Below are 21,378 nucleotides of genomic sequence, written 5' to 3'. Positions count from 1 at the left end.
TGATAAAGTAATTAAAATGGCTATGGATATCATTAAAAAGGCACACCCATACACAATCTTGAAGTAACTACTGGTGGATTAGGAGCATTTTGGGAAAGGTTTTACTTTTTAAAATATATTTGTATGTATTATATGTGTATACATCTACACATATACTTGTACATATATGTATACTATATATTTGGTGTTTATGTACAAATGGATATATGTATATGTTGAAATGTATGCATACACACATATACATAAATTTTTTAAAAATTACTGGTGATAAATCCTATGTAAATTTTATACTAAGATCTTGATTCCAAGAAAGGAACTGAAGCCTCTCCCTAGAGGTGGAGCCGTGCTCGCGCAGAAGCGGGCGGTTTGGTACGGTGCCGCTCAGATCCGGCACTGAGAAGACAAGGTTTTCACCAGCCCCCCTGCAGCCCGGGAGAGACCACAAACTGCTCTCAGATGCATTGTTTCATGACTCCATTGGTTGCTCCCAATCTTAGTCAACCCTGATGGCAGCTATTGCCAATGGAGCTGATGATCTCAAAGAAATAAAGTGTCTTTCCCCGCATTTCTGGGCGAACGTTAAAGGGAGGCCTCTGAAAAGCCAGGCTTTGCGCCGTCTCTGAGCCCATCACTGAGGCAAGGCACGTGTGCATCTGAGTTTCCAGGCCTGGGCATGTGGTCACTCTGGTGGAGGGCAGGGTAAAATCCCGGGCTAAACCAGATTGTTATAGAAAGAGGAAGGGGTGCAGACCAGATCAAAACGGTGTGTTCCCTCCATACCAGAAGGGCAGGTGGTCTGTGCCAGGGCAGCCAGGGAGAGAAACAGTCTATTTTAGGCCATCCTCTATTGCTCTCTAGTAGGTTCCTCTTGTCTAAGCCACTGCAGACAGCTTCTGTTGGCAGGATAAACATCCTCCACAAAAATTGTATATAAAATACTAAAATTGCATATAAAATACATTTTATCATTCTCCTTATTATCAGGGACTTAGGAGATTTTAGAGCTGGAGGAGGTCCTTAGATGTCATCTGGAGATCATCAGATGTCCCCCACATGGTTGTGTGTGTGTGTGTGTATACACACACACACACACACACACACACACACACATATATATAGATGTTGCGTAATGAGAACACTGCATTTATTAAGTAATCACAAACTCATGTTGCCATGATGGAATCAGTGTTATTTACAAAACTCTCCTAAGATCTTTAATTTTAACAAAAACAAAGTTACTCGATGTTTAACTTAAATTTTAGTCTTATAGATGGTAAGTTTCCATTACATTTTGTGGACTATCAACCATAATGTAAAGATATCCACCCCATCCCCTTGCCCATTACTGCTTCAGTGGAATAGCTGGGAATCAAGCACAGCGTCCTAACTCTCAGTCTGAAGATTTTTGGTTCGGTCGCACTGCTAGCTTCTGCCGAAAGCATGGTATCTTGCCCATGGCAGGCACTCCATACATACTTAATATTTTTTAGTTAAAAAATATATAAGTACATGGTACACAGTTATGCTTTTTTTCCACTGGTACTAAGATTTTAAAAATATTTTTCTTCGTCTGATTATCATAGTCAAGGTCCTGAGAAGTCCTGCAGGGCAAAAAGCTGCATCACCAGAGCTGTTTCATCAGAGGGTGCTTTCTGAGTAGAGCAGCTGTTAACATCTTACAGTACACTCATCTCCCAGAGGCTAAGAGGATGGAAAACACTGCCCGGGTATTCGAAAGAGAAAGTCAGGGAGTTGATTTTAAGTTCATGGAACCCGGCTGAACTTTGACTCACAATTTCCATCCTCTTTGTTTCCTGGAGGTCCCCTCGCAAGCGCTCAGATACATCTGCCTTTTGATCTGGGCTCCATCTGGCATCCCTGCTATTCAAGGAAAGGGATGATGATGATGGTGAGGTTTTTAATGCACTATCTGGGATTCCAGTCTCATTCAGCTCATTCATTCTCCAAATAAACATTCGTGTCTCAGCCCTGGAAGAGGAACTCCTAGCCTGATGATGGTGGAGCCGTGGTTCCTTCTCAAAAGCCCGGAAATTACCGTAGGTAGAAAGGCACATTTTCTCTTTCCTTGTTCAGTGAGTGAGCTGAATGGGGCCTGATAGCTAAACCCAACCCGTGATGCAGGCGTACCAGCCACCGAATCAGACGGAGTCACTTTGAGGAAAAGCAGAGCCAAAGTGACTTTGAAGATTCACAGAGTGGTGGAGAAGCCTGGCCTTATCCATTCGATAGGTATTTAGGGAGAGCTCCTCTGTGCTGAGATCACAGGCCCCTGTACCTCATGGAATCAAAAGACCAGTGTGAGCAAAGCACCTCAAGGCAAAAAGTGGCAATATTGCAGCACCCATGTAGAAGAGCATACACGTAACATTTTAGTTATAAATTCTATACCGACTTTCTAAGTTGGCATGACATGGCAATGATTCTGCTGCCTTCAGTGTGTATTTACATGTAAAGATGTTTGTTCCCAGGATTATTTTTTTAGCTAGAGATAACACCATTCATTAGTCAAAACTGGCAATTTTTGTCATTTCCAGTAATTAGGGGGGTTTTGATGCAGTCTGATCATAGATAAAGTTTGGCTGAGTATATGCAATAACTCCTGTTTTTATTTATTTATTAAACCTTTAGAAGTTATTAGGAATCCAGAAAATTATTTGTAGAGGAAGAGGCCTTAAAGACCCGAGCTGCACCTTCACTCAAGCCAGTAAGGAGTGGCCCCAGCTTTCAGAGAAATGACCCACCTCATCCACCCTGTATACTGGGCGATCAGAGGGACCAATGCTTTGGGGTCTTGTCCAGCTACGCAGTGGAAGGACTGCTTTTGATCCCTTTGACAAAACGCCTTTGCCCCTATGTTCCCTAAAGTCCTCTCCTAGATCCCACATGGAAGAAGTAGGACGATGTCAAAAGACATTGTGAGCCATCCGCTTTTTTGGAGGGAGTGGGGAGAGGGTGAGGAAACGCTTGGATCGAGTTCAGATTTCTGAGCCAGAAGGAAATTTTTGGCCATGTTGTTCCCTTTGGGGTCCTGCCTGGGTGGTTAAAAAAAAAAAGTCGTTTTAACTGTTTTCAGCTGTCAATAGAATTGGCCATGACCTTGGTGACCTTTCAGCATGTCCTCCTCGTTTTATAGGGTGAATGTACGCGTTTGCTGGATAACCACTCATTTCCGGCAGAAGCAATACATCATCGTGAAATACAACCCATACGAAAAGAATGAGGGGTGGCAGTGTGGAAACAGGAGGACCCTTGTCTTCTAAGCAGTCGGGGCAAAAAAGGGCCCGTTTTACTGTGTGGCCCGGGAACAGATGTTCCATGTGGAGGTTACATTCAGTAAAATTACATAATGCGTCATTTCTTAATGAATGCTCCACAGTCCCTGCTGCCCTGTAAGTTGTCTTGTGACTGGTTTATAACTCAAACAGGATTGAACTTCATACTTTTGGGGTGTCACTCCTCTTCAGGCAGCTAATGCCTGCGATATCATCACTTCTAGAAGCAAAGAACTCATGGGAACGCCACACATGCCTGGTGTTTTCTGTGTGTTGTTGGATACTGAAGTGTTGCGTGGATGCTGACAGGAAAGGGTTAACATTTCTTAAAGAACCGAGAAGAAGAACTGCCTAGTCTCATCATTACTTGTGCATCCGGCTGAGATGGATGTCCTGCTTTTATACAACTTTCTTTGCTGGGGCAGAAATGGGGGTGGTGGTGCACCTCCTTGCAAATGCATCCTATAGAGCCATGCAACATTAGAATGGAAGAAAATCTACGATGATTTCAGTCCCTAAGAACATGAATGAGGCCAGATAAAATATGGGGGGGGCATGCCATGTTCTCCTCTTTTTTAATGAATGACATGACAGATTATGAGATAAAGAGTTCTAAGCTCCTGGCAAAGCCAGGGAGTAGGGTTGAATTAGAGGAAAATGAACAGACGTGGGTGTGACTGGGTGTAGTTTCAAGTGCAAAGTGTTTGGCTACTCGCAGTGTCTGTTCCGAAAAAGACTCCTGTTTGCTGAAGACTCACAGTCAGATGCAATTACTTGGAAAGGAAGATGTAGTCTAGGCAAGAAAAGCAAAGAAAGCTTATTTCTTGTGAACATATTGCTGTTGGTAAACAAACATTTTGCCTGATTCCAATAAAGCTGATGTTGTGTGTACCCAACATCTAGCCAGCAGTGGGTCTCTCGTATAAGTTTTAGTGATCGTATGGATGAAAACAAATATTTGACATGATACGTGATGAAAATCTCTTTGAAGTGTCATTCATAAAAACAATGCGCTGCTTGCATAGAGAATTTCAGCTCCTTTTCAGGTTTAGGCAAACCTTCTGTAGATCTTATTTGGGCTTAAATTATCCAAACTGCAGTGTTCGAGTTTTCATGTCAAGGCCATAAATGAGCATTGTTGAGCTTTCAGCATCTCATAGTAAACTCCTTCAGGGCCCCATTTGGGATGCAGCTGCCTGTGTCCCTGCGATGATGGCGATTGGCCCCGCTGGCCCGGCTTCGCTTTGCTTCACCGCTCTTCAAGACGGGCCTCAGGGGCTCCAGGCACATGTCACCGCATCCTAATCCCAGCCGCTTGCTTCAGCTTTGAGACTTTGAGGGAGTGTTTACAGTTCTTTTCTTCTCACTTGCCTTTTTTTCCCCCCAGTCTCCCCTTATGGGACTAGATGTGGGTTCTGGTCACTTCCTTCCACTGATTTTTCTAGTTATGTGATGTTAGGCACACGTGGAGTCTTGGCTTAGCCACGTGGAGTGTTGGCTTCCTCAACTCTAAAGTGGATATAACCTCAGGGGTCGCTGTCAGAGTCAGATGGCAGCAAGCGGAGACAGTAGCCGGGACGTCCTACAGAGGAACAGGATGATAAGTCGTAGCTTTCCTTCTTCTCCAGTGTGGTTCGTAAGGATTTCCATTTTTTTAGAGTTTTAACTTCTTTCCCGATGGAAGTTTCTCACTAACGATGGAAATTCCCAACTCCTTAAGAGAGAAGCAGGCAATGATTAGGTGTGGTGGCTTGAAGGGAGATGCCTTGAATTCCTAGTTAGAAGTCAGACTTACATTGGCCATTTCCCTCTTCTTTGCCTTAATGTGTGCAGAGGGCAGGAATTTTGTACCCTTGGAGCCCTGCACCCAGAACAGTCATGCACAGTGGGTGCTGGACACAGACGGCAAAGTCAAGGCGGGGGGAATTAGCGACACAGACCCCCTGCCTCTCTTCCTCTCTGTCTGCCAAGAAGGTCTAGTCTTCACATGAGCCCTGATTTTCCACTCACCAACCCGTCCTGGCGTAAGCCTGCCCTCTTGGGCTTGCAGAGCAGTTATATCCTTATTGGTCTTTATTAGTGTTACTCCTGCCTCTCTGTTCCTCTAATCTAACTTATTATCCATGGAATCTTAAGTGTAATCTTTAAAAATCATAATGATGCCACCCCTTTGCCCAACATCCTCTACAGACTTCCCACTAGTTCCCTGCATTGGATAAAGGCTGCTCCCCTTTATCACAGGCCCCTGCCACATTGGCTTCTGTCCACCGCCTCCATGGCCAGGCTTCTTCCTTCTCCAGGGCCTCCCTGCTCCGAGATGTTCTCCCCTGGCTCGTGGCTCACTCTTTCATCAGGGCTGGCTTCTCCATCCACAGCCCTGGAGGGAGTTCTTCACCCTCCCCGTCCCAAAGACCCCTCCCTTCCCACCCTGCTCTTCTCTGTCACTGCCCACTGTTTTCATTTTTTAATTTTTTTAAATATTTATTTATTTGGCTGCGCCGGGTCTTAGTTGCGGCATGTGGGGTCTTTAGTTGCGGCATGCGGGCTCTTAGTTGCGGCATGTGGGATCTAGTTCCCTGACCAGGGATTGAACCCAGGCCCCCTGCATTGGGAGCACAGAGCCTTAGCCACTGGACCACCAGGGAAGTCCCTGTTTTCTTCTTAATAGGGATCACAGTCCCATAATCACACATCTGTTAGCTTATGTATTCAATCTCCCTTCTATAGATTATATACCCTCTCAGGGCAGGGGCTGTGCTGTTTTATTCACCAATATGTACCCCGTGCCTCACAAATACCCTAGTATATAATAGATGCTCAATGCACATTTTCTGAAGAAGGAAGAAAGAGGGCAAGGAGAGAGGCAGGGAGAAAAAAGGAGAAGGGAAATAGGAAAGAAGGAAGGAAGGAATTGTATGACAGTAAATGCTGTTAGGAACAGAGGACTTTGTAGAGTGATGAGGTTAACAGTCAACCACTCATGATGGAATAAGACAGTATCATCGTCTTATTTGTAATCAATGTTTGATCAGAATTTGAAATTGTCTCTAAGGGTATCTATAACTAACTCCTTAGTCTGATTATTTCTCCTAGTTTCTGAATTTTCATTAACAATTAACTTTTATAATACTTATCTTTTTGAAAATTTTGTTCATTTATTCATTGAGCAAATATGTATTGAGGACCTACTAGACACCAAGACGTAGTACAAGATAGAGTCATTAAGAGACCAGGATCTACATCAGATTCTGTGGGTTCAAATTAGGAGCCATGTGACCTGAGTAGCTATCTCTCTGTGACCTTGGTTTCCTCTCTCCAAAGGGAAAAAACTATTAGACCTGCCTTATTACTGTGCTGTGAGGATGAAATGAAGTGTTAGCTGCTGAGGATAAAGTGGTTGGGAGGGCAGACCCTGCCCCTGCTCTCTGAGTCCCCAGTCTATGAAGGGAGACAGACTTTAAACACATCACTGTACAAACAGCTGGTTTATTCTCACCAGGACAAGCACTTTGACAATGACAATGTACCATGAGGTGCATCTTGAGGGTCCTAATCTGGTCTGGGAGAGGTGCTGGTCAGAAACGGCTTCCCTGAGGAAGTCATGCATAAACTGAGACTTGAGGGTTGAGAAAAAGTTTCCAGGTGAAAGGAGAAGCGTGGAATTGGGAGCAAACACCCTGCATTTGGAAGGAGCAGGGTGGTTCCTGGGATGACCGTGTTTTACCAATTATAAGATGTATTTTTTTAAATTAAAAATCTCTGACATCAGGACCTGTCTTACAATTGATGACATCTTAGTTTCAATGAAATACAGAATTAAAACGAAAACAAGAACAGAAAAGCCCAGAGAGGTTGGAGAGCAAAAAGTAAGACGAGAAGAGGTGTGTGGGGGGCATGCAAGACCACATAGGTCTTGAGAAGGCTGTTGACCTTTATCCCAAGAGCAAAGGAGAGTCATGGAAAGCTTTTAAGCAGGGGAGTGATATGAATATATGAGTTTATGAAAAGGTTCACTCAGCCTTTTGTGAGGAGTATGAATTGGAGTGAGGGATGGTACATGCACGGAGACTGTCTGGGGCTCCCGCAATAGTACAGGCAAGAGATGGGGTTAGTTGGACCGGGGCTGTGTGAGTGGAAGCAGAGAGAAGGTGGACTCAACGATATTTAGTGGGTAGAATCAACATGACCTGATGATAAAGTCATTATGGGGAACAGAGGGAAGAGATTTCAGGAATGACTGCAGGTCTCCGGCTTGGGTAACTTGCTGGAGAACATTTCTGTTTCCCAAGATAGGGAACTTGGAGGAGGAGCTGAGTGGGGAGAAGGTCAGTAGAGCAGACTATCCTATCCTTCCTGGAACTCTCACTCTAGCCCCTTGGCTTCAAGGAAACCACTTCTGGTTCACCTCCTACCACTCTGACGTTCACTCTGGAGCTCTCCTCGGTTCCCGTGGCTTGCATCCCTTTATGCCTTGGAGCCCCTAACTTATGTTCATTCTAGAATTCTCCTCTGAGCTTTAGAACCATATAAGCAGCTGCCTACGTGACTACTCTCACTGGATGCCACACAAGCCCTCACACTAACCGTGTCCAAAACTGAACACACAACCTTCTCCCCAATCTTGTTGGTTCTACCCAACTGAACACAGATCTGGATGCATTACTATAAAATCTGACTTTTGTGCTATTTTGAAAAGTTTAGTTGGAACCAAAGTATAAAACAGTGATCCAAATTGAATCACAGTAGTCGTTCATCTTGGTGGGGGAGCATCCTCACTAAAGGAACAAGACCCCCTTTCCCCAGGCCCTCTCTGTCACAGTGCCCTGATTCATTTGCTTCCCAGCACTTCTCACTTTCCAGAAGTTTCTCGTTCGCTTCCATCTTCCATGTTCATTGTCTGTGTCAGCCCCACTAGTCACGTGAACAAGGCTTCTCTGACTGGATCAGTCCTGTGGTCCAGCACTTACACCGATGCCCAGCTTTGAGACAGCACAATCCTTACTTTCCAAGGGTGTTTCCAACCTGTGTGTGAGCTGTTGACACTGAGTCTGGGCAACTCTCTGGAATGAGAGTATACAGAGCTGCCAGAGTGACAGGCGTTTTTATGTTAATCTGTATCTCTTTCATGTGAATACCTTGAAGGCAGAGATAGTTTCCCTTCCTTATTTAGCATATAGTACATGCTCAAAACTTTTTTTTTTAACATCTTTATTGAAGTATAATTGCTTTACAATGGTGTGTTAGTTTCTGCTTTGTAGCAAAGTGAATCAGCTATACAAATACATATATCCCCATATCTCCTCCCTCTTGCGTCTCCCTCCCACCCTCCCTATCCCACCCTTCTAGGTGGTCACAAAGCACCGACATGCTCAAAACTTTTGAAAAAATTTATTGTGTGATATGAACACGGACAAAATGTGAAGTGGGAAAGCAGGATTGCTCAACTTTGAATTTCCAAAATGTTTTCCTGCCCCTTGAAATATTTTCCAGATTTGAAGGCAGATTTTCCTAAACCGAGAGCTCTTCCTTAGTAATAAATGTGGCATTTCATGAGCTCTTCTGACGCTTTAAGATATTGCATCAATGAGTGAACAGAAGCAGGAATTTGGTTTGAATGAGCCACAACTGACAACTCCTTACAGCTCTTCTTGAGGTAGATGAAAGCAGATTTCCTTTTAGCAAACCTGGGATGGGAAGGTTTCTTACTGCCCCACAATTATTTAGCCAGGTAGTGACAGCTCCAGAGCAATGCTTTGAAAATTGTAATGTGCGTCCAAAGCACCGGGATCTTGTTAAAATGCAGATTCTGACTCAGTGGGTCTGGGGTGGGCCTGAGAATCTGCATTTCTCATCAGCTCCCAGGTGGTGCATGTGCTGCTAGTCTGGGGACCACACTTTAAGTGGCAAGGCCCTAGACTGGACTATTTCTCCACATGCCAGACTGGATACAGATGTTCCTGGACTTATTCCAAGGGTTGTTGAAAAATTGAGCCTTTCAGGTTTTGAGAATTTTTAAAAAATAGGTATGTTTAAAAATAGAGAGAGAATTTTAATAGATTAAAATTAATAAAAATAGACAGATTATTATCCCCATGCTATAGATCAAGTAGCTGAAGCCCACGGAGGTTAAATGATTTAGCCCAGATCACAGGGCTGGTAGGTGGCAAAATATTGTAAATTCAGTTCTCTTCATTCCAAGCCCAATGCTCTGTCTCCTTTATCACATCTGTTCTCACACTTTTGCGTATTCCTTCCTCCCTCCCTCCTTTCTTCCTTCTCTTTCCTTCCTTCCACTGGGGCTTATAGAGCACCTTTTCGGGGCATTTGCCTTTGCGCAAAGCACTGCAGCTGTCTTGGATGTCTGTTCCTGTTCCTGCCAGCCCGGATTGTACCCTGTCTTTAAGACACAGTTGAAAAGCAACTTACTCTGTCACACTTTCATGTACTGTGCTGTCCCCAAACCCCATTCTGAGTGGGGAGGCTACAGCTACTCTGGAAGAAAATTGATATTCAGGCTAATGTAGTGCTATCAAAGAAGATCCGTTAACGTCCTTTCATTTAGATCCATTTACGTCATCTGACTCAAAAACAGACTTACAGAAGGTAGTTTCTATCGAGAACCCTAGCCATCCTTTTCAAACTCAGGTGGCATGAGTCATCCTCATGGTCTCAGCTGGTGGCAGCTTCTGGCATTTCTCTACCTGCTTCAGAACACCATATTCTAGTTCTAGCAAAGGAACTCCACTGAGGCTGTGCACCACCCATTTCACAGGGAGAGGAATAATTAGGAAAAACTAGGGATGCTCTGAAAGTGCCCGGCGGCTCCTTGTGCCCGTCTAATTCTAGCGAAAGACGCGTGCATTCAAAGCAGGTGGCGCCAGCACCTGTAGCTGTTTGCTGTGTTGCTATTTTATTTATTATTTATTTATTTATTTATTTATTTATTTATTTATTTATATTTATTTATGGCTGTGTTGGGTCTTCGTTTCTGTGCGAGGGCTTTCTCTAGTTGCGGCAAGCGGGGGCCACTCTTCATCGCGGTGCACGGGCCTCTCACTATCGCGGCCTCTCCTGCTGCGGAGCACAGGCTCCAGACGCGCAGGCTCAGTAATTGTGGCTCACGGGCCTAGTCGCTCCGCGGCATGTGGGATCTTCCCAGACCAGGGCTCGAACCCGTGTCCCCTGCATTGGCAGGCATTTCTCAACCACTGCGCCACCAGGGAAGCCCCCTGTGTTGCTATTTTAAGATATGATTGGTAGTATAAAAAAACTCTCCAGAAATACCTGCATGTTGAAAATGTATTATTTGAACCATCCTCTGACCATCTCAGGACACCTGAATCCACATCAGAGTATCTGTAGCAATGCATTCTGTGTCTCAAAATTTTGGAAACCTGCACACACACAGAATGTGAGCTCATGGCAAGGACAGTCATCTGGTTCAGCTACAGACTGGCCCTAAGACATCTGCAGACCTCACTCTGCTGCCTGGGGTTCCTCGGAAGGGTTTGAACATAACACACGCTAATTGTGACCTTGAATGCTCTCATCCTCAGGTGCACTAGGGCGACTCTGCCTAAAGGAATGCTTTGGGAAATTGCTCGGTAGAATTAAGAATATTTTTATAACTAAATAATCCTCTTCTCTATATCTATTTTCTAAATTTGCATTCTTTTCTTTGGTTTTCTTCAAGAGGGCAGGCAAGGGCTGCCTCTGTTATCAGACAGACTATCAGCTGTTCATACTCAGAAGATCATATTCAGAGAAGTGTTGGTAAAATGATGTCTTTCCAATTGAAATAATTTCTCCTTGAAAGAGCTCCAAGCACTTTATTGTATCTTTTATCTCTCATAGCCCTCTAGAGAATGTGGTAATATCCTGTCCTCATTGTACCGGTGAAAAACTGTGAGTTAATATGACAGGAATGCATTGTTTCATAAAGAGCAATAAACCGGTTTGCAAATAAATTAAGTGGAACGTCCAATTGCAGCTGCCAGTTTCCACCATGGCCTTTCTTGGTCTTTCCTTTCATTCCTTCCTCCTCATCTCCAAGTTCCTGGCCTGATTTGTCTTCTGGCAGCTAAGCTCTGTTCTCAGATAATCTTATCTGCTCCCTTTCTCCATCCTAATCGACTTTCCATGTTGGCTGATTCCAGTTCTGTAGAGCTGTTCCCAGGTATTTGGGTGAATGCTGTACATTTAAAAGAAAGGATCTTGTAGTGTTATTAAATTCTTTGCTGGTCATTACAGATGAAGATACGATTGTACAACATGTAATTATTAGAACACTTTTTTTTTTCCTGAATGAAGTTCTGCTATTTTCTTTTCTGATTTCATCACTGTGCCCAAAATAAAGTTTTAATACATAATAGATGATTTTGTTAACCACTGGCTTCATCGATGCCAACAGAAGAAATGCTTCTCTGAGAACTTGAATATTAACAGTTCTGGATATATGTTAATATCCTTTGGTTTCTTACCAAGTTTTAGGTATTTCTTGTACAGTATAGCATAGTGTTTAAGAACGTGGGTTATAGAGTCATATTTGGGTTCAGATTCTAGTTCCACAACTAACTGTGGGAACTTGAGCAAATTAATTAACTTTTCCAAGGCTCAGTTTCCTGATCTGCAAAGCAGAATTAACAATACTCACCTCAGTGGAGAAAAGGGAACCTTCCTACACTGTTGGTGGGAATGTAAGTTGGTGGAGCCTCTATGGCTATACCGGAGGTTCCTTAAAAAACTAAAAATAGAGTTACCATATGATCCAGCAGTCCCACTTCTGTGCATATATCTGGAGAAAACTCTAATTTGAAAAGATACATGCACCCCAATGTTCAAAGAAGCACTATTTACAATAGCGAAGACCTGAAGCAACCTAAATGTCCATCAACAGATGAATGGATAAAGAAGATGTAGTATATATACACAATGGAATACTACTCAGCCATAAAAAAGAATGAAATAACGTAATTTGCAGCAACATGAATGGACCTAGAGATTATGATACTAAGTGAAGTAAGTCAGACAGAGACAGACAAATATCATATGGTATCACTTATATGTGGAATGTAAAATATGACACAAATGGATTTATTTACAAAACAGAAATAGACTCACAGACATAGAAAACAAACTTATGGTTACCAAAGGGGAAAGGACTGGGGGTTGGGATAAATTAGGAGGCTGAGATTAACATATACACACTACTATATATAAAATAGATAACCAACAAGGACCTACTGTATAGCACAGGAAGATATGATCAATATTTTGTAGTAACCTATAAGGGAAAAGAATCTGAAAAAGAATATATATATCTATATATATAGATATATAGAGATATATATAGATATAGATATAGATATATATATAGATATATACTGAATCACTGTGCTGTACACCTGAAACTAACACAACATTGTAAATCAACTATATTTCAAAAACAAACCAATATTCACCTCAGAAAATTATTGTGAGGTTTAAATAAAGATAATGCAGGCTAAATAATTAGTACAGAACCTGGCATGAAATAAGTACTCAATAAATGGCATGGTTGTTATTGTTGCTGGCCATGATGAGATGATGACAATAATTATAATGACCAGCCTTGGGGATGGGAAACTCTCCTGTAGGTGATAACTCTAAAAATATCCAATTAAAGTGTGTGTTGAAATCTTCCTTTCCAAAACATTCTGAAACTGATTTCAGATGTGACAAGCAAGATTTGCTGAGTGCCACCTGGAATTTTTCTGCACACTGGAAAACCCTTGGTGGCTCCAGGTCAGATGGGAGCTACTCTGCAGCAGGAAACTGTGACCTGCGGACACGTAGCAATAACTTACTTTAAATAAACTAAAACGCTTTACAATGACACAGGAAAATAGTTATTAAGTAGCACCTGGCAGCTCTGAATTCAATATTTAGAAGCTTACGGAAATAAAAATATTTTTAAAAGGTAAATCTTTTTGACTCATGAAATCTAAATGTATTGGGCATACACAAACTTCAGGAAAGGCTTTCCAGGCCCGGCTAAATTTTGTCATTTTTAGTATTGTTATGCTTTTCTAGAAGGAGGTAAAAACAAATGCTGAGATAGAGAGGAACTTGGACTATCTGAGCAAATCAGCTTAAAGTCTGAATTGTAGAACTTTGAAAAATGAAGTCTACTTATTTTCAAGAACTAATGGGTGATTTAACCCAGTCTCGTAGACTTCATGAAATCCTGGGGTTAAAAATAGCACTTTGTCTGAGATCATTTTACAGTTGAAAAATGTGGGATCACAGAAGCCAAGTGAGGTGCTCCGTGGAGTCCTAGTTAGTGACAGCAAGTTAGTGACAGGGGCGATGAGAAGAGGCACGGAACTCCCAGCCTAGTTCTCTTCCATCAGCTCAGCTCTCCAAGGACCCTTACAATGAACAGCAAAAAACATCTGTAGTGGTAACACAAAGTTAATATTAATTTTGCTATATGTTCAGAAAGAACTTATTTCTTTCACTTCAAGTAGGTTAAATTTCTTCCTAAAGTTTTTTCCTATTATTTATTCATTCAGAGATAAAATAATGGTATGTGTTCACCCTCATCTAAAGGATAACAAATTAATGGAATCTAGACTGATGAAGTTTCTTTCTATTTAGAATTCAAGCAACGACGGTGATACTCAGAAAGCAGCTCTCATGTCACCTGGGGCTTTGTGTGTGTCAATGTGAGGATTAAATGAGTTAACACATGGAAAATAACACAGCACAGTGAATATTGGCAATGACAGATCATAATGTTGTTGCTGTGGTCCTTTGGGATGACTGTGAATTTCTAAATGAGGATTAGTATATTACTCTGGCTTAGCCACAAGTGTGATGGAGGGAGTGACGTCTTAAATAACATTGCTGTCCAATGGAAATATAATGTGAGCCATACATGGAATTTTAAGTTGTCTTGGAGCCACGTGACAAAAGTAAAGAGAAACAAGTGAAATTAATTTTAATGTTTTAACCCCATGTATACAAAATTATAATTTCAATATAATTTTAAAAGTATTAGTGAGATATTTTACATTCTTTTTTTTCCATACTGTCTTTGAAATCCCATGTATACATTATCTTTATAGCCCATCTCAACTCAGACCGGCCCAGTTTCAAGTCCTCAATGGCCACATGTGGTTAGGGCTCTGTGTTGGACAGAGCTGCTCTAGTCCTAGGTACATGTGAGCCCAATTTCATCCTTTCTGAAAGTGCATGCATTTTCTCTTGGCTCTTTCCTCCTTGCTATAAGATCGGTACCCATCATGGTTAAATAGAAATACGTTATACATTTAAACTTGAGTTATAGTGCAATAGGCAAGACCTGAATTGAATGTCTGGCTCACTCTAAAAATAGTTCGCTTAAAAAGCAATAGAATATTTATTTTTCTTGGATTGGTATCTTTATATTTCAGTAAGTCGTGGCTAACTATATTGTCAAAGTAGAGGGAGGTTTATTTTTTATTTCTTTACTTTGATAGAGAAAAGCTTTGCTGACATGAAAAATACTTAGGTTTACCTTTTGTTAAAGTGCTTTGTTGATTTATGATTCATGATTTATTTACTAGTTCAGTAAATATTAATTGTTTCATGTTGCCTGAAAGTATGATTCTAATACTGAACAGTTTGGTAGCTGGACAGAAGAATACATGTCTTACAACCATAACTTAAGGCTCCTTATCAAGGACATTATCAAAGGCGTTATAGTAGAAGGAAACCCCGTATTGCTTAACATAGTAGAAAACAATTACAAATAGATGTGCTGAAAGCTACATAAATAATTGTTAATCAGATGGGAACTTCTGTGTTACTTCTGAAAATTATAGGATATAAAGTAAAATAATAATGTTAGCTTTCATGTGGAACTGTCGCATCACTTATTTTGAAATTTTAAAATATTAGTCTGGATCCATTCTCAAATCTTAGTCTGCATTTAGTGTCAGGTTACCTGACACATCAAGCAGGACACACAATTTTCTCTTGTAAGTTTAATCATGAGGCTATGGGAACTTGGAGTTGAATTCATGCTTTGTGACTCAATGTGTAAATGAACTAAATATTCCAGGCCTTAATTTTCTTATCGGCAAATGCGGAAGAATAACAAGAGCTAAAAATGTAGGAGCACATACACCAAGCTGACACTGGGCTAGACACCTTACTTGCTGTAATTCATCTAATTCTCATTACCCCCATGTCCCATGATGTGGGCACTATCCTATTTCCATTTTACACATGAGGGGGTCGAATTTGCCCAAGATCACAAAGCCAGCAGTGGAGCCATCATTCAAGCCCAGGAAGGAGCTCCTGAGGGAACTGCCTTGATAATTGAACTTACAGGGAGAAATAGAGGTTAAACAGAATTACTTAAAGGCATCTTTTAAAATATCTTTAAACCGCCCCCCCCCACTCTTTCTGTTTAGTTCTTATACAGGTTCACTAAGACATTAGGCAGTTCTGCACTATTCCACAAAACCAAGCTCATCACTAACTTTAAGAAATAAAACCAGAAGTATGGAATACTTCCTGATGAAGTGACGAGGTTGGTCCCTGGAAAAGAAATGGGGAGGACCTGAGTTGAATGAGAGTTTGATTAAATTGCCTCTGAGGCTCCTTACAGCCCTGGCCTTCAGTGACTCTTGGTGAATGTCTGGGGTTGAAGGGTGGAGTTCCTGTGCCCTTATTTGGGGTCCACAAAGCCCAAGCCAGGCAATGGCAGTTCATTAGTAAGAAGAATATGTGGTGATAGCTGTTGAGATAAGGTAGTTAAATGAAGTTCTGCAAATAAACCTCTGACTGAGAACAGAACTCTTAGTTCAACTGTAAGTCTATGCAGAATGGACTAGCTCATGGTGAACATTTTCCATCTTTATCTTGTTCTTTTTGGACTAGCTCATGGTGAACATTTTCCGTCTTTATCTTGTTCTTTTTGGAATTTAATTGCCTTTGGAATCAGTAAAAATTAAACCATGGCTATTGATGTTTGAAGACAAGCAGTGGAGAAAGTTCCAAATTTTGGAGAGGAAAAGGGGAAGGTAGAAAGAAGAAAGGTAGAGGGAATGGGGTGGGGGGAGAGAGAGAGAGAGAGAGAGAGACAGAGAGAGAGAGAGAGAGAGAGAGGAGATATAATAGCAGGAAAACAAAATGTGGCTATCAAGGCAAGAATGAAGCCTTTGTTAGGGTAGTCTGCTATACCACTGAGATAATGATGGCTGAGATAGCTCAAATAACTCCCCTGCTTGCCCTTGGGGTTAAGCTGGCTTTCAGTGTTGGAAAGAGGACCCAAGAGAAAAGTCTGAAGTGTTTATTTTAGCAGAAGTGTTAATCTTCTTGGGAGAAGGCAAAGCCACCAAATGGAGGGATTACCACTGAGCGTGATCTGGGCAACAAAGTCGCAAGGCAAGTGGCACCTCCAGTTAATGCACAATTCCTGAGCCCTCTGTTTACAAGTGCTGGTGACATTTCTATCAGTGAGCAGTGGATCGGTCTTCCCAGAGAGTACTGTGACTCAGCTATATGGACTGAGGGCAAGACTTAAGAAGGGTGTTTCTCTTTGCTTTATTTATACTAGATTTTGAAAACAGCAACATATGTTTTCTGTTTTTCCCGTGAATTTCAAACACTTCATAATGAGTGTGTTCCTTATATCAAACGTTCATTGTGTGACCAGGTAAATGGAATTACGTCATGCTGAAAGTAGAGAGGCTATGGTCTCCTCCTCATCAGGGAAAAAGCAAACAAGGGGAAAAAATGGTATGTTTGGTTCCTCACGCTCAGGGCCTCAGAACTGTTCAATTGCTACTCACCACTCACCCAAGACAAACAGTTTATTGGCTGAGATAACAAAACTAGCATTCTGTGTCCCTGCTGTCAGTGTGGGTATTAAAAAATTCCAAATAGATCCAAATTTGATGCCAAGTGGAGGGAAGAGTCACCTGAATAAGGACTGTGAATGATGTCACTGTGTGAATGAAACCTTTTCCTTCCTTCCTTTCCTTCTACAGCTAATGCCTCCCCTCCCCCAAATGCCCTGTTCTCAGGGTGCCTATCACAGTAATCCCATACTTATCTGTGCGTTTATGACTGGGTAACTGAAGCAATATTTCCACTGAAGAATGAGGGGTTCTGAACATTTTCCCACAGTCCCTGGCATATAGCAGAAGACATTCACAAGCATTTCTTACCATGAGTGTGTGGAAATCAGTGATTGTTGATTGAAAGTTCAATATCTGAGAATTTGTTGATTTTTTTTTTTCCCATAGTGGCTCCCAAAATAGGGGAAGGGAAAGTTTGGAAACAAATCCAATACTCGTGAAAATCACAGACAATAATTTGGATGGATAACAAATTTCTAGATCCAAAAGGATAGAGATACAGTGGTAATATGAGCCAAATTAAAAAAGATGAAATACTCAACCACGCACTTTCAAGATGGGGGAGAAACGACTTAACAGCAGCATGTGTAAATATAGCTAAGATTTCCCTCGGCTTTATTACGTGAGTGCCAGAAAGGTTAACGCAATTTTAGGTGCATTTTCTATGCTTCAATAGAAGCATACAAAAAAAAGAAGAAGAAAAAAGGAAGCAATAATTTCATTCCATTTTGAGGTGACATCCTGAGGGCAACCAGTTGATGAAGAGATGCAGGAGAGTGGTAATTTTAGAAACCTTGGCTCAAGAGGAATTTGGTTAGTTTTAGTGCGGGCAGAGAGAGGGCTGGAGAGCACTAGAGAAATACTTAAAGGGCTGTTATGTGGACCAGATGGATTACACATACACTGGTAGCTCCAGCAGACGGAACCAGAAGCAGCATATAGAACTTGCAGAAAGACAGGTTTTAGTTCAGTGTAAGAAAGAACTTTCTAGCAGAGCTCCTCCTCTAGGAGCATGGAGGAGTAGATTTCTTAAGTCAGATATATTCAACAAGAGGCTGCGTGGCCCCTGACTGAATATTTCCTAGTGGGTTAATCTAGTGGGTCGCCAAGGTCCCTTCTAACTCTGTGGCTGTGATTCTCTTGCCATGTTGTAAAACAAAGCCAACTGGCATGAAAGTAGAGGAATACAGTTCAATAATAAAGGACCGGCCTTGACTATCCTTCATCTTCACCAGGGCCTGAAGGGCAAAGCAGTTAGGCAGCTGTCCAAGGTGCTGGATGGAGTGGCCTGTGTGGGCAGTTCTACTCCTCTGTTTTTCAGTTTGTTTTAATGCCTTCTGGGTTTTCAGCTTTTCTTCTTCTTATATAAATCTATTACCCCCCCAAGCGTGTGTGCGTGCACACACACACACACACACACACCAGGCCTTAGTTAAAATCAAAGAGAGAAATATGTAGGCAAGGTGTAAAAGAGCTGAACTACACTGCTACCTGGGGCTTCTCTGCCCTGTCCCAGGAGCAAACGAATCCATTTCATTTTCAAAGGTTAGACTTGGTACCTAAAGTTGGACTGTTTGAAGAGATTGACATTTAGAGTAGCTAAAAATCTCTGCAGTGTTAGGTAGACCCAGGAACACTGTGAGGGTGATAAACCTGTCCTGTTCTCTATTCTCTATTTGTGCAGCCTTTCCTAGGTTACTTGATTTTTTTTGTCCCTTAGTTTTTCCCACTCCCCAGATGGAAGCAATAATAGCATCACTCCTTAGGGGTATGAAAATGAAGTAACTTAATGCATGTAAAGAAGTTACAACTATACCAGGTGCACAGACAGCAAATAAGAGTGTTACTATATACTGTGTTTGGGATCCTCAGATTTGGTAATTTGCTAGAGGGACTCACAGGACCCGGAAATGTAGTTACACTCACAGTTAAGGTTTCTTACAGCACAAGGATACAGATTAAAATCAGCAAAGGAAAAGGGTGCACTGGGTGGGTGGAGTCCAGGCACACTGGACCAGCTGCAAGCTTCCAGTTTTCCACCCGTGCAGTCACACAGAGAGAGCTCAGTTCTCTCAGCAATGACGTGTGACAACACACGCCCAGTGTCACCAACCAGGGAAACTCCCCCATGCCTTGATGCCCAGGGTTTTGGGTTTTATTGGGGTGGGGGGGGGGTCCGTCACATAGGCACGCAGAGCATGTGCGACTGACCTTAGCCCCTCGGTCTTCAACTCCTCCACCTTCCCCAACAAGAGGTCCAACTGATAGGGTGTGACCCAAAGCTCAGGCATACAAAAATAGGCATTCACCATAAATCACATTGTTTCCATAAACCATTGAGGCATGGCCCAAAGTCTCAGGCACACAAAGACACTTTATCAGTCAGGATACTCTAAGGGTTCAGAAGAACCAGTCAAGGGACAGTCCTGAAGACTTTTGGAATGTGGAGGGTTTGGGCAACTCAGGCCTACTGAGTTAACCATTTACTGCACATATATGTAAATCTTGCTTATTTGAACAACCCAATTCAACCATTTTCTTAATGTTTTGAATGGCTTTTTGTTTTTAGTATGTGAATGTTTATTGAATGTCTACTGTGTGCGTAGCTCTTACAGTCTTCTCTCTATAAAGCTAGAAAATAATTTCAGTTTCACTCCATGTTATAAACACAGGAAATTGTTATTACTCTAGTATAAAAGGACACACCAGAAGCTAAGATCACTGCCATTATTGCAATAATGGTGATAGCAGACTGCTCCACAGATTTTGACGACAACCACATGTCAAGTGCTTTAGGTATAGTACTAGTATTAGTCCTTCTCAACAACTCTGGAAGGTAGGTAACAGCTCTGCTTTACAGGTGAGACAATAAAGGTCCAGGGCTCTAAGAACTCCCCCAAGACTCCTCAGTCAGTAAGAGGTCAAGAATACATTTACCATCTGATTCCAAATCTCATGGTCTTAACATCATACATGATAGTTTCCTATGACCTGGAGAAACAAAGGCTCTCAAGACATTAAAAATCCAACAAAATTTATGAGACTTTATACATCTCAAGATCCACAGAATGTTTAGACAAGGGGGCAGAGTTGTGGCTAGAACACGTGTTCATTTTACCAAAAGAAGAGATTCCTGCAAAGAAGATTCCAAGATGCCTCGCTCCCTAAAAATGTGGTGTAGAAGACACAAAAGCAAGGAAAACAGAGATACAAAAGGGGGGAGAAGTTATATAGTTATTTTGAGTGTCTTGGTTAATAAAGGGGACATAAAGTCTGAATGCCCTCCAAGATTCCAAAACGGCTGACACCATGACTTATTTGTAATCATATCTTTCTCCTTCCCCTGTTATTAGATCTCAGTCTGTGGTAGAAGCTGGGACCCTGAAACACGAGGACAAGGGAGAGAATGAGAACACTCAGCCACTCCTGGCTCTGGACTGAACCCTGAGCCACCCCGTGCTCCCGACATCGCCAGCCCTCAGTGGTATCAGCCACCAGGAAGCACACGTGCAACTGACCCCACAATGCGTGCGTTCGGCTCGACACAAGGGCCTTCTCTCCTGCCACCCAGTAATGACTGTCACCAGCCATTGGTCTAAGCAGCCAAAGTTGAACAAAGACTTGACAGATGCTTTTTTTTTCAATGAGGGAATTGGAGGATGCAGCAAGGCAGTTATGGAAACAAGATTCCCCCCATCCCATATTTATAGTATTAAGTGAATTGAAAAGAGAAAAACTAAATTTGATGCACACACTTCATTAGGATAAGGATTTTTCTGAGGCTTTGCAGAGACTCTCTCCAGTTTTTGCAATTTAAGATTAAGTGCATTTCCAAGTAGATACATAAGAATTAAACTGTGCAGACACAATTGTCAAGTTTAATGTAGTGCAAAGCCCCAAGACAATAGTATCCCCAGTGATTTCCATTCCTATATTGAAATATTTTCTTTGACCTCATCACCAGCATCAAATTTCAAATTGTTCAGCCTAAGAGCACGTTCTCATAGGTCTGGCTATTTGCAGAGCTTGTTTTTTTTTTTTTTTGATATCCTGCAAAAATGATTTTGATATCACATCTTTGATCAGGCCACCAGCTGATTATAAAGAGCTAATTTTAAACAAAGACACAAACTGAAAGATGACTATTTCATCTTAGCAGTGTGACTTCCCACAGGGTATGTGTGTCTCTAGAG

At 41.9% G+C, this 21,378-nt stretch overlaps 2 protein-coding genes across 3 annotated transcripts in view; one reads left to right on the top strand and one right to left on the bottom strand.

Moving 5' to 3' along the window:
• The window catches only part of CLVS1 (clavesin 1), a 161,527-nt gene extending 140,901 nt beyond the window's left edge, over window positions 1–20,626 (top strand). Inside the window, exon 6 of the mRNA XM_007168566.3 lies at window positions 20,539–20,626. Coding sequence (XP_007168628.1) covers window positions 20,539–20,626 — 88 coding nt within the window. The remainder of the gene's footprint in view (window positions 1–20,538) is intronic.
• ASPH (aspartate beta-hydroxylase) overlaps window positions 1–21,378 on the bottom strand; it is a 268,977-nt gene that overhangs the window by 17,314 nt on the left and 230,285 nt on the right. The window contains exon 26 of one of the 2 annotated variants that reach the window (XM_057532093.1): window positions 4,941–5,007. The exons of the other annotated variant lie outside the window; for it this stretch is intronic. Within the exon in view, the coding sequence (XP_057388076.1) occupies window positions 4,956–5,007 (52 nt within the window). The 3' untranslated portion in view covers window positions 4,941–4,955. Of the gene's footprint in view, window positions 1–4,940; window positions 5,008–21,378 lie in introns of those variants that run through there. 2 annotated transcript variants of the gene reach the window in all.

The sequence above is a fragment of the Balaenoptera acutorostrata genome, chromosome 17 (genome assembly GCF_949987535.1).
Source record: "Balaenoptera acutorostrata chromosome 17, mBalAcu1.1, whole genome shotgun sequence".
Lineage (NCBI taxonomy): Eukaryota > Metazoa > Chordata > Mammalia > Artiodactyla > Balaenopteridae > Balaenoptera > Balaenoptera acutorostrata.
This window is presented reverse-complemented; position numbering and strand designations above follow the sequence as displayed.